This window comes from Triturus cristatus, chromosome 5_1 (genome assembly GCF_964204655.1).
Source record: "Triturus cristatus chromosome 5_1, aTriCri1.1, whole genome shotgun sequence".
Classification (NCBI taxonomy): Eukaryota; Metazoa; Chordata; class Amphibia; order Caudata; family Salamandridae; genus Triturus; species Triturus cristatus.
Window position 1 is genome coordinate 528,010,926 of NC_140587.1, and position 18,086 is coordinate 528,029,011.

At 40.6% G+C, this 18,086-nt stretch overlaps 1 protein-coding gene across 4 annotated transcripts in view; it reads right to left on the reverse strand.

Annotated features, from left to right (window-relative positions):
• Positions 1-18,086, reverse strand: part of LOC146831152 (uncharacterized) — a 1,851,363-nt gene that overhangs the window by 1,267,135 nt on the left and 566,142 nt on the right. For all 4 annotated transcript variants that reach the window (XM_085605390.1, XM_085605389.1, XM_085605391.1 and 1 more), the window contains one exon: positions 10,017-10,196. In XM_085605390.1, the coding sequence (XP_085461516.1) occupies positions 10,017-10,196 (180 nt within the window). The remainder of the gene's footprint in view (positions 1-10,016; positions 10,197-18,086) is intronic.

An 18,086-nucleotide genomic window follows, 5' to 3' on the forward strand; every position in this document is an offset into this window, starting at 1 on the left:
TTGATTAGAAAACATTTTTACCTGTGCATCCTTTGTTTTTTAAATGGTTCACACTTATATTTTGTGTAAGAAGAAAAGAATACATACACTGATTTTGAACGGGTTTTTTTGCACTATGAAAGAAAAAGTTCTGTCTTACTATTTATTATGAGGACAAAAACATCTTTCTTTTATGTAAACATCGCCAAAGTAGTGTAAGATTACTGTGCTGTGGTTCAAAACCTTAGATTGGAGGAAATCATGAGTCCAACTCTCCATAAGACAAGCCACAAAATCGTGCAGGGTGAATTTGAACAATTGATAAAATAATTTCACGGCTACAATGATTGCGTATGCACGGAGTCTCTATAAATCCCACTGCAATAAAAACATGGAACTAGGCAAGAAGTTGTACATTGCTTGTCTGCGATATGTTAATGGCAGTCTCATGATACGTATCTGTAAAAGAACATTGGGGTTGAACAGTGACTTATTTTAAAACGTTACAAAGGAAGAAATTGAATTTGAAATTTACAAAGGAAGGTTTTCAGACTTTCGCCCCATAATAAAATATTTTCTTTTCAGCGTTTTAATGCCTTGTATTTGCATTTTGGTCAAAAGGAAAACAAAACACTTACCTGCCCCTTACTGACCTCTAAAGAGATAGAGGCGAATGCCACCGCAAAAGCACTACTGAAAACAATCATGTTCAGAACCGGGCCACGTCACAGGAACTATACACGGCACTGGAAGGGGCCTGACTGACAGGTTATCAAGAAATCAGACCTTGCTTCAAAATAAATGTTTGCACCACTGCAACACGTGTAACACACTGACGTCAAACTGTTTTCAACTTTTTAGTTTTTACACGTAAAAATACATACATACATCATTGTTTCCCAGTCTACATTAATGTATAGAACACGGAAAAACACAGACAGCTGTAGTTCTATAGAGTGTCTCTCCGTACTGTCTTTCATGACTTTCCTATCAATGCGTGTGCAGGCACACAGCAGGGGGGTTACAGTGGACGACATTCCTGGAAGTAACTTCAGAGGTGCCCATGTGTGTGCACTATAATTCTGATGTTTTTCTAGCAGTGAACGTCTGCTTAAAGTTTTGCTATTACAGGACAAGCACCTTAGTGTGACTGCACATTTATCATTACATGAGTGTGGAAATTCTCTAGGTGCAATTTCAACTTTTCACAGAACACAAATAAACATGGATAAATACAAACAAGAGGAGCACCAAATAAATATCCATAAACATTGATGGAAAAGTAAGAAATATATAGTATAAATCCGGGTGCACGAAGCATAAGTAATGGACAAATTATATTTCAAACATGAAAAACGGGGCTGAGTCTGAAACAAAATGAATCATTTAATTTCTATTTCAAAGGATGCAACTGTTTAAAGACAGATTGCTCTGTTTAAAAACAATGAGGAGCATCTATAGCGCATTTATAAAAATGTAGAAGCAGTATGTGCGCTGTACATGGTGAACAAAGGTCCAACCACTTTCCTCCACTGCAAACTACATAAAGGGAACCATAGACTTTGCAGCAGTGGAATACATGTTGACTCGGTTCCTCACATTTCTCCACCGTGGATAACTGGGAAGCTAAATGTACTCTCATCTTCCACTATGTGGGTACCCAACTCTCAGCCTACTTAAATCTTTAAAGAGCCACTACATCCTTTCATTGGCTGTAAAAAGTGACCCATGCATATATTTTGATGACAGCTGTAATGTTTTCATATTCAATTTTATTACGTAGAGATTTCCTTATTATAATCGTGTTGTACATATTTATCCTCATAAAACCTTTTTTTCACAAGGAACATTTTCCGTTCATACTCTGAACACCGGACACATGCCCTCAAAGGCACACCTCGCTCATCACCATCATCTAAAGTACATGGCTGAGGGTAGCTATATATGTGCCCCGGAGGTAAAGAGAGGACGACACACACCCCATCCCACAATTAGGGGCATATCAGCAAGGGCCGGCGATAATTATCGCTAAGCGCACTTAGCGCTAGGATAATTATCGCCGGCTATCGTGGAATTTAATCACTGAGATAGCGTGCTATCAGCAACGCTTATCTCAAAAGCGATAAAATTCCTCGCGCTAACAGCCAAAAGTGAGATTATCACTGGAAATCCAGCGATAATCGCACACATTTTGGCGTTAGCTTGCTGATAAGGCAGGGCATACTTAGCCATTATATCCACCTTACATTGGATATAATGGCTAAGTCAGGGTGAAAGCAGGCGTAAGGAAAGTAGCGTTAACTGTAGTTAGCGCTACTTTTCTTATCGCTATGTCTGTTAGCGATTCCCTTGACAATTGGAGAAATGTCGCTTAGCGACATTTCTCCAGTTATTTTGGGACGGAACGCCCACTTTGCATCTCATTAGAGATGCAAAGGTGGGTGTTATGGGAAAGGGAGCTAGACCAAGGAATCACGCGTTAGCGTGACCTTGATGATTAAGAGATGAAATTATCGCCGCTTTTCATCCGAAAACGGACTCTAAAGCGGCGATAATTTTTCATCGCCAGCTTGCTGAAATGCCCCATAGTTTCTTCGGTTATTGCCCAGGAGACAAAATGGTTCAGTGATAGGAACTGAAGCAACACATTTTGCCGTATTCCATATTCCATAAGGGGGAAGATTTACAAAAACATTCCACAGTGCAACACTGCAATCAAAGGTTATGCACTGCATTGCACAAGGGAAAGAGAACAGTGCAGTTATATTACTACCTATGGCCCACTGCTGCTCTCTTTCCCTGCACTGGTGCACAAACTGCTGCCTAGTGCCATGCACACACCTTTGCACCATAATGCACCACAGTATAAAGGGGTGTGTGTCTTGTGTAGTCTTGTGTAGCAATGGTTTTGTACTGTATACCTTTACAATCTAAAATCCTATGCCTAGACAGTTTTTTTTAAACACTTCACACATTGGATGTATGCTGGACAGTGCAGAGTGCATGCAATGTGTGAACTGCTTCGAGAAATAAATATAGTTCAACAACTTTGAGCATACCTCAAAGTGGTGTTATTTTTTGACCCAATGCATAGTCTACCAATTTTAGTAGGTAGGGCGCTGCACAAAAAGACCATGGCTGCTGGCTCCAGCACGTCATTGTTATGCCACCTTCATGCAAAGTGGAGCATAATACTAAAAACTTGCACATTTCCAGCAAAAAGGCAGCGTTGAATCTGCGGCAGCGCAGTCTTGACAAATCTGCCCCAAGCAGTGCAAACTATACAAATGAGTCTTTCCTGTTCGTTTGCACCAACGCAAAATTCGGCCTCATGCCTTCAGAAGATTCCTTGATAAAATATTTACATTCCTCCCTGGGAATACGAAGGGAATGCGAACAGGTCATAACATAATGTAAATCATCTGTTTTTGGCTTCCAGAAGGGAGGCCCATGCTGTGCAGCGGAATGACTGACACCTTTCAGGATGTTGGCTGCTTCCTCTCCTAGCTGGACGAAACCAGGAGGTTATCACCTTAGCCCCTCCCACCACTTGATACACCACGCCTCTGGAAGCAATAATCCAAATTTTGTTTTTTGTTTCACTTAAGAGAATAAAGGCAAAAATAACTGCTCTCTTTCAGGTGTGATGTACTTCTCACTCTTAAAACAGACCCAACAAATGTTTTACATTTTTTAACTCTTGATCAATACCTGACTCAGGAAGATAATGTGACGTCGGTACTACATGAAGTATTGATTTTTTTTTAGTATGTGCCTGTTTTTGTAAATTCGCTCGTGCACATCCTGCCAGATCCAGGGAGCATTTCGGGGGAAAAAAATGAGCCATGTGGGAGATTCCACCACCCATTAAATGCACCTTTCGTCATTTCTAAACACAGAAAAATGTATCTCTCCAATTCGGAATATTGAATGTCTTATGGGAAGTGAAAGGTCATTTGTAACTGTCCGCAGGATTGATGGAGTTAAGGTATCTCCTTGACCTTCACCCTGCACGCATAACGAACGGTCTCACTTGGCAGAGCACCAGGCCAAGTTTTCAGCAAATATCTCTTCTTATTCTGTTATTGCATGGCAGATGGTTACCTGATATTTTTCATAATTACATCACAGGATTTAATTACCCTTTGTCTTCGAAAGCTCATCTTATGCAGAGTTTCTATCAGCGTTTCAGAGTGTTTTCCATCACAGACCCCGGAATAATTGTTACAGAGGTCTATACAAACACACTCAAGGTCACTCCCAACACACAAGCCGCTGCGATGACGTGATGCGTGCCATGAGGAGACGTCAGCTCGCAGTAGATGACGTGCTGCCTATTAAGGATGCGTGCCATGAGACGTCATCCCGCAAGATGTTGAACTCTGCCCTAGCTCCTGGGCTCCTCAACCCTTCAGCCCATGTCCTGACTTGTAACACTTGTATTTTTATCAGACTCGCGGTGCAGGCCAGTTCACAGCGTGTTGTACAACATATCTCTTAAGTGCGATGTGAAGGCATGCACTTTACACCACACACTGCATCTTTCATTTCCATTTGTAATGTGATTTCAATGCTATGTTATAGCGTACTGGCATCCGGCAGGCTCTGTGGCGCTTAGACAGATGACTTACAAACATGAATATATTTGTTTAACAAAGGAAAAGAGCTTCGTTATAGCCATGATATTAAGGGTTTTAACAATCCGAAGAAGGTGTAATGAATCACAGGGCCTCCTATTAAGAAAGAAAAGCGGTTCTGTGTAGCACCAGTGAGAAGATGACCAGTTTGTGTTGTAATTTTTTGATAGGTTCAGAAAAAAAGAAGGCACCTGAGTGTCTTAGTAGTTAAAAGGTAAATTATTCAACATCTAAAATCAGCTAAGAAGCCTGCAGCTCTTGGCACTGGCCTTTGCTGTTCATAGAAACTCTAAGACCATAGAGTGGGTTGTGTCTTGTCTTTCAAGACTGATAAAAGTCAAGACTACTTTTCATTACACAGACTGACGATAGGTGACACAATAAAAAAGTGAAAACCTTTGTGGGGATACTTCGAAAGCATGGAACAAAGCGCTTTAGTAGCCCTCACGAAAGATCCATTCCAGATTATGATTGCTACTGGTAATTGTTCGGGTGGACCACTCGAAGCCCAGCTCTTCTTCCTCTTGAATCAATTAGCTAAGGACCCGCTGGAGGTCACACCTGTGCTCGGTCCACATCCCTGTCATGTACACAGCACGTGTGGGAGCAACAGGGTTTATGATCCTTTATATTAATCTTAAAAATGATGCTCCATCCGGGAAAAAAAAAACCCATCAAACCGTGAAAAATCAGCATGCATGCCACACTGCAGGAAATGCGCTCGACTCAAATAGTACATTATTGATACAAACAATATTCGGGACACCGCGAGAGCGGCTTTTGCTGTTTGTTTCAGAAGATCTGCAAGCTGAATATCAGGGTTTCCCCGAAAGACTTTTTTCCAAGTGTTGAGCTCAATGTTCTATAATCCTCTTAAACAAGGAATTCTGCTCCACAGTGTGATAAATTGGGGCCCTAGCAACACTCAGTTGGAAGACGTATTTACTGACACATTGAGTTGCTGGTGTAAACATTCAGATTATTTTTAAGGAGAGTCTTCTCCCACATGTGGATGTTATCCAATAATCTGTTTTCCATTTCTATAACTTTGCAGGGGATAGATGGATTACTGTGAACCTCTCATTATCCTGTGACGTGAATGACTGAATCAGTATCAGCTTTCTAAAATGTAACCCAATAACCCTTGGGATCCCTTTGGTTGAAATCAAGAAGAAACATGCAGTCCCTCTTTTTGACCAAAGGTTAATGGGACTTAGTCACACACCTGTTAATGCTCTTAAAAATGATTGGGAGCTAGAGTGGCATTAACCTGACATTCGCATCAGACATGCTCAAACTTTGGGGACGTTTGCATAGATTCACAGCAAATGTCTCCCTAGCCCTGTTGCAACTTGGTCCCACTACCTTCAATTTTGTGGCAGTCCCTACATAGTTACTGAAGCCGCTAGTGTGGCTGCAGTATCTGTCTCTTTTTCTCCTCTATTTAATGCCAGAATTTGTTCTACCTTCATTTGCAACTAGCCATCAAAAGGGAAGATTCCAAAGTGTTGTATTTTCCACATCATGCATTTCACCATTGAAGGGCATGTTTCTCATCCCACATTCCACATTATTCATCAAATATAGTGCCAAGGGCAGCAGACCCACTCAATCTTCATTCCCAAGCCGATGGATCGGCTTTTGGGGAAACTATTCAATTATTTAACCCCATGTTACTGGAACCTGTTACCTGCTGTTTCAACAGTCACCTCAAATCACACTCCTTCTCTGCCCCCACTCTTGAATTGTGAGCATACACTCTGGCTCATGGTAAGGAAGAGAAAGGTAGGAAAACTGACAGAGGAAGAAAGCATGGATGAAAAGGAACCTGCAAGAGTGAAGGAAAGAGGCAGGGAGTGGGAAGCTGGTGAAAAGAGGCACGCGGTGGAATCAAGTCCCCACAGCCTTAACAGTCCGTGCCCTCGGCATCTGGCAGCGGGTTCCTAAGACAAAACTTTGAGCAGCTAAATATATTTTACAAATTAAGCAGTGAACTTTAAAGGAGCACATTCGATGGGCTAACTATTCAACAGAATCCTGATTTAAGGATACCATGAATATAAAATGAAATTAGGGCTATTAATACCGACCCAGTTAGTAGTGCTAACTTGGGACAAAAAAAAAATGCCCAAGCACATCAAGAAACCTTCCTGTGAATAACGGGCTCTGGACTGTGGTACTATTGACTAGATTTGGCAAGTCAGAAAGGCTCATTACAATCTGAAGTGGGGCTCTGTTCCTGAGCCAACTCCAATAATTAACAGTGACAAGCGAGGAAACGCAGAAGAAGTGCCTGGCAGTTAAAGTGTGCGCTGGTACAATATATTAGGGCTCACCAAAGCATGAAAGGGGCTGCTTAGGCGGCCCGGGAGAGGAGATGATGTATGCCGAAGGAAATGCTTTTAAAAGAGTTAAGCATGAGGGAGCGATTAGATAACCGTCTGAATAGCCCCAGATCCTGCGATTTGATTTCCAAATGATGAAACATTCAATAACCCAAATGACTCTACACAAACTTATACGCAGAATAAATTATTTCGAATAGAGGCTTGGAAGATATTTGTTCAGCTGCTCCAGTGGCTGCAAGGTTAGGAACAAAAGCTATTATTGTTCAAGGGAGTTTTTTCACAGGAAATAGACAGTGGCAAACATACAGTAGTTCAACACATGAGATCAGAGGCAGAGTTTTCATAGTAAACTGAAAGCAGATGTTGGACAGGCTCGGAATCGTTACTGAAACTATTAGTTCTGCTTGCCAGGGAAAGCCACGAGAGTATACTGAGAGTTGTGTAACTGATCAGGACAGGGCAGGTCACCAGGCCCGTGAGCACGCCCACCTCAGCCATGTTAACGCACGGCACATACCCAGGCCCCTGACGCTGTAAAGGAGAGTGCCCCAGGAGTGCCCGTGGGGCTCGTGTTCACTTGTAAGTCCCCGAATTTTGATCATGAAATATTTGCGTGTGCATTTCTAACCATAGAAACACATTCACTTGTTTTTGAGCAATCTCCTCACGGAGCAACAAGAGAGTTGGGGGTTGGTTGCGATTCGTACAACCCTGAAAACGCGCATGTGCCTAATTGGCTGATCAAGTGGAAGTGAAAAGCAGAGTAAAGCTCTGTATGCAGTGCACCCAAACGGGCACAGCACACAAACTCGGCTATTTATTAAGCCCCCCCCCCCTGAAATTTTGAGTAGAACTCCCCCTCCTCCCCCTCCGAAATTTGTCTCCAGTAGCGCCTCTGGGGTGGGCCAAAGGCTCTTAAACTTACCAGAAGCTCTGTTTCCTGTGCACTGTGTTTCATAGATTTTTCAGACATTCCTACTCTATCTAGGACAAGATTACTTCCTCAGGTGAGAGGCTGGATTACCCGTCATCAGAATTGAAATGACAGAGTCATTAACCACGGACGCATAAATCCAGCATTGAATTATGCCAATCGAGCAACAAGGCCTCAAACTAAACTTATGTCAAACGCTACTTCAGAAAATAATTATGAAAATGTGTATCAGCTTTTTTTTTTTAAGATGCTGTGATAATTGACCAGACCTCTGATCAATGTTTCACAGAAATCATCTTTAATCTGTGTGCAAAGACAATGACGCAGAGTAATATTTCCAACGAAAAGACATTGGCTAATATCTAGTGGAGTTTAAAATGCAGTTTCAAAGAGAATGATCGGATTTATAAAGCACACAGGTACCCAAAAGTGTGTCCCGGTGCTCAGAAACCTACAGTTCTGCCAACAAACCCTACAGTATGATAAAGAGAAAAGTTTTCAAGGCTTTCTGAAATAGATGGTCCTTTTGGATGGCCGGAAGGCCCACCGGGAGAGTATTCCATGCCCAGCAGGCTAGGATTGAGAAGGAGGAACCACCTCTCCTGGAACGACGATAAGAAAGAACCACCGTAAGGAGAAGTTCGGAGGAGTGCAAAATTCTCCCTGGTTTATAAGACCTTATTTGCTCCGAAAGATACAGCGGGCCTGATTTGCAGAACGCCTGATGCACAAGGACCAAAGATTTAAACAGAATCCTCTTTTTAATACCTAGCCAATGAAGCATGCGCAAATGAGAGGACATTGAAGTACGGCTTGCAAGTTTCAATAAAATCCGTGCTGCTGTATTTTGGACCACTTGTAGGCGCTTGACTGAAGTATCCAGTAAGCCCAAGAAAAGGGCATTCGCGCAATCCAGCCTTGAGGTAAATAAAGCATGGATCACCATACATTGGGCTTCAAATGGCAATAACTGAAGGAATTCCTCAAGGGACTTGAGAGTAGAAAAGCAGGACTCTACCACCCCTGAAATTTGAGATTTAAAAGAAATTTGGTTGTCCAGTTTCAGTACCAAATTCCGTGCCACCAGTCCAGCAGGGAGAGAGGGGAGAAAAACCCAGAGACCACCAATTATTCCACCAGTCAAAGGAATCAGAGCCATTGAGCACAACTTCAGATTTAGCTGAATTTCACTGTAAGTTATTGTCCTGCTTCCAATTGAAAACTGCTCCCACACAAGCTTTGAAAGACTCAGGGTCTGCCAGTATGCCACTCTTACACATAAGATGGAGCTTCTCATAGGAGCATTCTACCTAAAGAGGATTAAGAAGCTTTGAAATCTCAAAGCACAAGAAGATACTAAAGGCCTTCACTTTCAAAAGTCTATGAAATCCAAGATAGTACAATGAAATTCCTGTTAAAGATACAAAGCTGTAGCTCACAGAACCAGGACCCTAACCAAATAACAAAATAATAAAGCAAAGCCCCATAATTAGAAAAGGACCGCAGGTGATCCCAGACTTAGACAAGGTTTATGTCATCTGGAAAAGTGGTGGATCTTGCAATAGTGCTCTACGTAATTCATCTGACCAAAGAACACATTTATACACACTTGGTTCTTAAAAAAAATCCAATTACTTTTCCAGCCAATTTCCTCCACTGTCTTTTTCATTGCCTCCCTCCACCTGACAAGTGGAGTATGACTGACGTTGTTAGAAAAAGTTACAGCCCGTCTGATGGGACAGCAAAAACCGCAGAAGCAACAAAACAGCAGTGTTACAAACTAGCTCCAGGACTAAAGCTCAAGACATGGCGACAATTAGTCTGTAAATTTACCCTTGCATTTATTTCTATTCCTCACCCTTTTACAAATGTGTCTACTTTACAATCACATCCAGATTCTCTCTCACACACACGCACACACATGCACACACATGCATGCGCGTATGTATATATCGACATAACTGCATATAGTATTCATTCTCATATCGGGAAGACTTTAGAATAGGGAAAGTTATATATGCGTATACAAAGGCCCCTGAGGATGAACTTGTAACAGACATCTGCTCACACAAGTAAGCACCTATTTGTTTATGGTTAAAGAGAATTTAATTCCTGTACCTTGTTTGCAGCAGCTTTCTTTGTGTCTTTTAGAGTCACACTTGCTTTATTTAAGGCCTCTTGCTGTTTCATAATTTGGTCTTCCAGCCTTTGGCTTTCTTCTGTCTTTTTTTGTAGTTTGGACTTCAAGATCCCAACTTCTGAACTAAGGTCCCTTACTTTTTTTTCACTGTTAGCCAGCTACAAAAAATATAGTTTGGCATTTGTTAAAATCCTAAAATCCATCAGAGAGACAAGTTATAACCTTTAAAAATAACATATAACATTCTTCATTTACAAAATAAGCACTATGTTAAGAACAAGCACAGAGCACGTTGAAAAGATGCTTTTATTACTAAAATGGATAATATGTTAGAAAAAGTGCACTTTTAACATATACTATGTATGCTTTATGAATATACAATTACTCTTTGAGTAACTCACCTTGTAGTATATTAGTCAGAAACATTGAAATGGAAGCTAAAAATATTTACAATGATGTGACAACGAAAAAGATACTCTCTTAAGAATGCAATCATTTTATATATTTAGACATATCTGACTTTCATCAATCCTCACTAAGACCTAACAGTAGACATATCTTATAGCGTGTGACAAATAAGACACACACATTTTACTATTTCATAATTTATTAACGCACAAAAATAAAAAGTCGACCCATATTTAGTATGTTATGTGAAAAAGAATGTCATTCAGTAACGTGCACCCGCCTGTAACAGCACTAACTTGAAGTAAACATTTCCTGTAAGGGTCAGTTTCTCAATTTTGCTGGAAGGAATCTGGGCCCATTCCTCTTTATAAAACTGCTTAAGTTACATATTTGAGGGCATTCGTTTATTCACCGCTCTCTTTAGGCCCTATCACAGCATCTTTATGGAACTACGGTTTGAACTATTGATTGGCCATTGCTAAATCAGATTTTGTTTCAGACATTCTGTTCTGTTGATCCATCCACTTTTGGTTAAGCTTTAGCTGTTGGACAGATTGTCTCCCATTTTCTTTTCGAATGCAGTAGTATTTATATGAATTAATGGTGGATTTAATGGTTGTGTTTAGTTTCCGCAAAACATGTCCTGCATTAAAACTAAATAACTCTGCTTTGGTGTCATCTGTCCACATGACATTGTTCTTGAAGTCTTGTGGGACATTTATGTGCTGTTTATAAGCCTAAACCATGCAGTAACCTTCATTTGGAATACAAAGTTACATTGTACTGGGTACCATTTCATAAAAGTCTTACATATTCAGTATTTTCCTAATATTAGAACCATGAACTCTAATGCTCACTTACTGACAGAGGCCTGCAATTTCCTTGATATTGTTTTGGTGTTCTTTGTGATCTCTAGGAGCATTACACAGTCTGACCTTGTGGTGAATTTGCTAATTTGTTCAGATGCCCACTCCTAGGTAGACTGTCTTCCATCTTAAACTTTCTCTGTTTGCAAATGTTTTTTCTCACTGTAGAAGGATGGTTTTCATATTGCTTGAGAATGGTTATACCACTCGGAGGAACAGCAATGGTTCTTTCTCTGAGAACATCAGATATCTTTTGACCTAGGCATGATGTGTAATCTTATTTCCTTTGCATTACTATGTCTGTGAATTATTTCATTTTAATTGAAAATTGAATCAACGCTCTTTCTCATGCATTTTCTAATGAATTACTTAATTTTATTTACAGAATGCAATTTATGCTTAGGGTGTATCCTGGTGCTAGGAAGATCTGACTGAAGAGGAAGATCAACCAGACCATGAATTTTGCTTTAAGACTACAAGTATTGGAATTTTCACTACAGTCCATCCTGCATTGCATGCATTATTCGGTCGTCAGGGTGTCTTAATGATATTTGGGCATGTTAAGGTGCCTTAATGATAAGACAAAGCCAAAAGTGACATGGTCTGTTTTCATAAGTATCCAGTGACCTCTAACGAAATGACACGTTACGTAAATATTAGGGAGATGAAAGTTACAGATCCACAATCTGCTTTAGAGTGCCCATAGCAAACAGTAATTATGTGAAAACTATATATTTCCTTCGCATGAATAGTACCCATCTCACAGACTCACATAATTTCAAGAATGAGCTCAACACTTAAAGCAGTTTAGTCAATTAGAGTAAACCAATATGGTTGCAAAGCTTATTTCAGGGGCAGGTTTTAAACACAATTTTGTATCATGGGAGAACTAGAATTGGGCAAAATCCAGCTGAATTTCTGGTGAGCCGTGCTACATACTGGAATGAGATCCCTTACCTATCTACATTTGGTTGCAGACATATGAGGAGGGATCTCAAACATGATGGGATGGGCTTCATGGAAATCACTTGAAAGTTTCTGAATAGGATCTTGAAAACACACTATTTTTCACTCCAATCCTGGGACCCGACTGATATATTGCATCTGAGGGATGTCTGGGAATCTAGCTACATTAAATTCTTCAGGCAACTCTTTTTGGGATATGCACCCCACAACTCTCAATTCTTCTGCTATCTACAGAAGCACCAAACGCTTGATACACACAAAGATAGGCTGTCCCCTGTCGTTGATTTCAATCCCTTGGACTCCAAGATAATCATAGAATGACTAAAAAAGGAAGGCATCTCATGACTATATAAATACTTTGCAGTGAATTCTCCCTACCCTCAATGTTACCTCAAAACCCACCAACTTGCGCAAAACTGCAGATGACGAATGAACCTCAGGGAAAAGGGCTGCCTGATAATTTATAATATTGATAAGACTCTGTCTGATCCAGTTCAAATTATTTTATAGTATACATTGCAACTATGAAAGACTCAGTAGAAAAAGCTGACGCTCCAGCTTTAACTGTTGAGGCCACACTCTATCCATAGCTAGATGTTACCACATAAAATAGGAGTGCCACATTCTTTCACATTAACTGTCTAACATCCACAAAATATTAGACAAGGGTAGCATTTCAATTAATTCAACATAATTTGTTTAATTTCTTAAATTTGACATGAAGCTTTTTACATGAAATTATGTCATTATGCCACATGGTGAAACTGGAGTGCCCAGGCTAAAAAATCATATTGTGAAAGCATCAGAACCACGCAAATGGACAGAACACAATTGACCCATGTTCGCATCACATGTGTTTTGCACTTTTTTTTTTAGCATAAAATATGTCTTTGTATCAAAAATTGATGCAAGGAAACATTTCACACTAAAATATAGTGTGTAATTATGTGTAATTGAGATTAATATTTTCAAAATGTCATGTAATTACACACAAGGAAATTACGCACATTTCGCACACCACTACAAAATATTTGAAGGTGTAACCAACATCCTGATTACCAAAGACTCACAAATGGCTTTAGTGGGTGTAATACACGACTTGGATTAATCATAGGTCACCCATGTGCTAATTGCCATTTATGTTATTATTGCGAAATGGGAGATCACCCATCACTGGTGCTAGAATGGGGCCCCAAATATTGCCGAATGGGTTCAAGGAATGAACTACTGTGCAGGGACTGAAGAGTCGATATGTAAGGCACAGGGAGAACCACAGAAACCTCAAAAGATTTGAGGACCTCGGTGGGACCGCTTCCAACTATAGTACCAATAATATAACAGTGTCCATGAACATGAAATATAAGTAATGTATTTGGGCAGCAAATGTATTGAATACATCTATTCCAGTTACCAATCTTGTGTGATTCCTTGCAATTGTTTTTATGTTACCTTAAAATAATAAAAAAATATTTTAAAAACTTATTTTTTTAGGAGTGGGTATGTAGTTTTTAAGAAGCTTTAACACTGAATATCTTAATTGACTTTTTGCTTATCTTTGTTCCTAGCCATACTTTAGCAAGGGATTTTTTGCGCATTTACAAGCAGCATGTGGCTGACAACATTTCAAATTATGTTATGGTTAAGCTGGTCTGAAAAATAAAAATGCATGAAAAGCAAAAACCTCTCTGATGGAAGGATTGCTTACAATACCACCAGCATCAATTCATTTACTACCTTAAGTGTCACCAATTGCAAGGGTACAAGTGCAAACGTTTGCACGCAAAAGAAGACAACACAAATACCACCATAAAATAAACCAGAGCACTCTCATTAAAGCATGATCCCTTTATGTTAATGCACCAATGCCAACACTGAATTTCTGCCCAGTGACCAAAAACAAGTGGCGCTTTGGGCAACACCCACACTATGACCAAAAACTCCATTAGGCATATTCCAGTCCCAGGTAGCAGGCAATACAGATCAAAAGATAGAACTACCAGCAGCAACAACACAGCACCAGTACCAGAATGGGTTGTAATACAAGAGCTGTCTAATCGTATATAGCACTGGAACCACTGCCGCCACGAATGTGGTGCTCACTGGCAACACCAAACGCAAACTGTTAATATTGCCTTCAGTCACACTTCACCATGGGTGGATTTTATAAACAGTACACAACTACTCAGATTTAATGATTCAGAATAACGGGGTACTAGCGTACATCTAACATTGTTTCTGTTTTTAAACTTAGAATGGATAATAAACTTTGGTGACTAACCCATACACTGAAGAGTACCGGGATTCGGTGAACTACAACCTGGTTGGCAAAATAGCTGGAGGAGAGGTAAACAAAGGTAGAAATAAGTCACGGTGGACCTGATGTAGTGGACACAACAATGAACTTTTATGTCACTCTCTTTTATGTGAGCTCAAATAATGAGGGGACCCTACAGTGTTCTCTCAAATGGTTGCACGAGGACAAGAAGGAGTAGAATATTGATCTCAGGTGGAAAATCAGATGATGTAAAGAGTGCATTGGAAAACACGGTTTCTTGGGTACGGAACCACTTTGATGTGGCAGATGACAGCTATGTGTTCATAGTATAGAGCCGGGGAAGCCATTGTTAAAAAAAACTGTTTACGATGGATTTGACAGGGGCATACTGGGTGTTCACAATATTGTATGTAACCTTGTAGTGAGACATGTCGTCAAGGGTTGCCAGAATCAGACCCCTCCCACTCAAACACCAGGCCCAGATGCAACTTTGATAGACAGGTATCACCCCACTTACACAGACAATGTCATAACTGCCAGACTTCAGGACAGATTTCCGGCATTCTAAATAAGATACTGAGGCCTCATTTTATATTTTGTATTTATATTCCGTAAAGTACTGGGAAAGTCTGTCAGAATTAGCTGTTGAGAAATCTAGGTTGAGACACACAGCTGCCATCGTTTTATCGTTTTGTTAAATTGTTGCCTGATCGAAATAGGAAACAGCATGTTTGAACATCAGAAACACTTGATTGTATCGGTGTCTGGTCACAATGACAGCTTTTAAGGCACAGCATTCATGCATTAACGAAGCGTCCGTGTGTTAGGAAATCTTTTGTGGTGTGGACTCCCACAAGGCGGTTTTAGACTGCATGAAGTCAGAAGCAACACAGCAGAGAGCGTTTCTTTACTGCAAAAGTGTACATTGAGTAAGTTGAAAACTTGTCAGACTCTAAATGAAAGCAGACAATACGCGCTTCCCTGTCCCGTACATGTATATCTCAAACATGGGGCATAACTGTCCATATTAAATATGCACTTAGAATATATTACTAAGGACAAAAATAAAAACATTCCAAAAAGTGGGGGGATTGGGGAGGGAGGTGTAGCAACAGCAAATTGCTCCTCATCAACTTGTATTGGAGAGGAGGGACTTTTAAGTAGAGCGAGGAAGACCATGGATGGATAAGTATGCACACTTGATCTTATGATGATATTGTTTCATCCTTTTTAGGTCTCGCCTAGCGAAAGCAGCGCATGCGCTGCACTTGCTATTGCGAGTACCTTTTGGAATCGATTCTCCCGAGGGCTTGCGTGCATGCGTCTGCATGGACAAACATGGCTGTTCTTGCCATTTGTCCATAGCAGACAGCATGCTCGTGTCCGTAGTCCGTAGGGCCTGTGGACAGCCCGACGCCATTTTGCATTTTGGTGCCCTAGGAATGGAAATGCTGTTTCCTGTACAGAGTTAACTACGCAGCTTGAACGCAGCTTGATGTTATTATTTATTCATAACTACGCGGCTTGTTTGGAAAATGCAATGGAAAATCTGAGTCGGGCTGTGATGCTAGAGGCATATCCCCACGGACGGAATGATCTTAAAAATGTGTAATGTGCTTAAATGTGAGCAGATGCTGCTTAATGCACAGACATGCACAAACGTACTCTTCCGGTGCAGACGTGTGCAGGTTTTCGACTGGTGTTCAGGCTGATGTATTTTGGATACACCGAGACTAGCCAGTGCATTAAGGCTAGTGTCATCGACTCTCGGTTCGCTTATCTTTGGAGAGATCAGTGAACACTCTCTAAAAATACTTGCACGCAGCCTAGTCAGAAGCAGCAACCCGTGACACAGCCTGCCTTGGAGGCACCCTGCTGTGCAGTTCTCGGAATCACAAGTGCGGCGGCATGGGCAGTATGTTTTTTGAGGAGCCCATAGCTTTTATTGATAACATTGCACTTTTGACCTGAATCCCAGGCCGTGGTCATAACATTGCTACTCAACATGTAACTGCGGCCTGTTTCTGAACGCTAGGCTGCAGTACCCTTTTTGTACTGTCTGGCGCCGAGCACACACCGTATGAAAGGGGTAAGTAGAAAATTAAAGGATGCGCCTAGGCTGTTTCAAGGCCTTTATCACCTACCACACTGTACATGGAAATTGAGTGTTATTTTCAAACCTGTTGACCCAGATACAGTCTTAGATCACAGACCGATATAGAAGTCTCAAAGTACAACAGATCATGATTTCGAGTCATCATTCCCCATAGAGACATCAAAGCTATAGAGTATCTTCTCAACCCACCTCATGTCGACGTGCGTAAACCCGGAAGTAGCAGCAGGGGTCTCCTTGGAATAAAGGGAGAAGGTACAGTGAGTTGTAGCGGCAGGCTTGGCAACCTGGGGCAAAGCAGGGGCACAGCTCTGGGTTTTGGAAGTGGATATGTGAGGAGTGCACTGTTCATACCTAGCAGGAGGAGGCAGGACTTGTGGAATTATGTGGCAGAGGAGGGTCAAATTATGCAGCAAGAAAGGCCACATTATGCAGCACATTTTGTGATAGTATTACTTAATTATTTTTTAATTATGAAGCTTTTTAACACTGTCTCAGCGTTAGTTGTACCTCATTAATAACAGTTTAACACACAAATAAAGCAATAAGTTACAGAAAGGTGAACCCTCAACTTTGGAAGGTGCCTCACACTGTGCAAATGTGTCGCTGCATTTTTACAAACTTTTGAACTGTTTGAGCTACAACCATATATTTTTCTACAGATTATGCAGCAAATGATGGATTATGTGACAAATACGGAATATCTAAAATTATGTAAAAATCGCCGCGGTCACAAAATCACATAATTGCAGTGGCCTGGAATGTAGGCAGTAAATGAAGACTGCGTGTCAGCGAAGCTCTTTTGTCAACATGCCAAACTCTCCCGCTCAACTCGACGTATATACATCTGCATATCTATATAAATACAAATATAAATGCATGCATACATATACATATACATATATGCATACATATGCATGTTATGTACATGAAAGTTTGAAAAACACTAATACAAGCAAAGCTAAAAAGCCACCTAATTACAAACCGAATTGCTTTAACTTAAACTAGGGCGAGACCTATTGCATTTTCAATGCTTGTTAGATACCGTGTTGTGGTTGATTCTGTCATATAGTTTTATTATGCACTTTATACTGACGTTGATCATTGTTTGACTGATTAGCCGTTGATGGCACCTGTGTATATGCTTTTATTTTTTGTTTTATTGCTACTTTTTTTCTAGTTTGTACTGTACTGGTTTTTCTCTTTGATGGTCAGGACAAGCCGAATAAAGATTTCTTGAATTGAAAAATTGAATTGACTTTTAAGTGGGACAAAGCTGAAGTGACAATTTCTCGGTTAGGAACATGAGTCTCCTCCTTACCAGGAAATGTTGACATCTATATAAATATGCTACTATCTGGTATCTTACAACTGCACGTACGGTATAAATAGGTAGGTGATAAATATGTTGTTGTAGTCA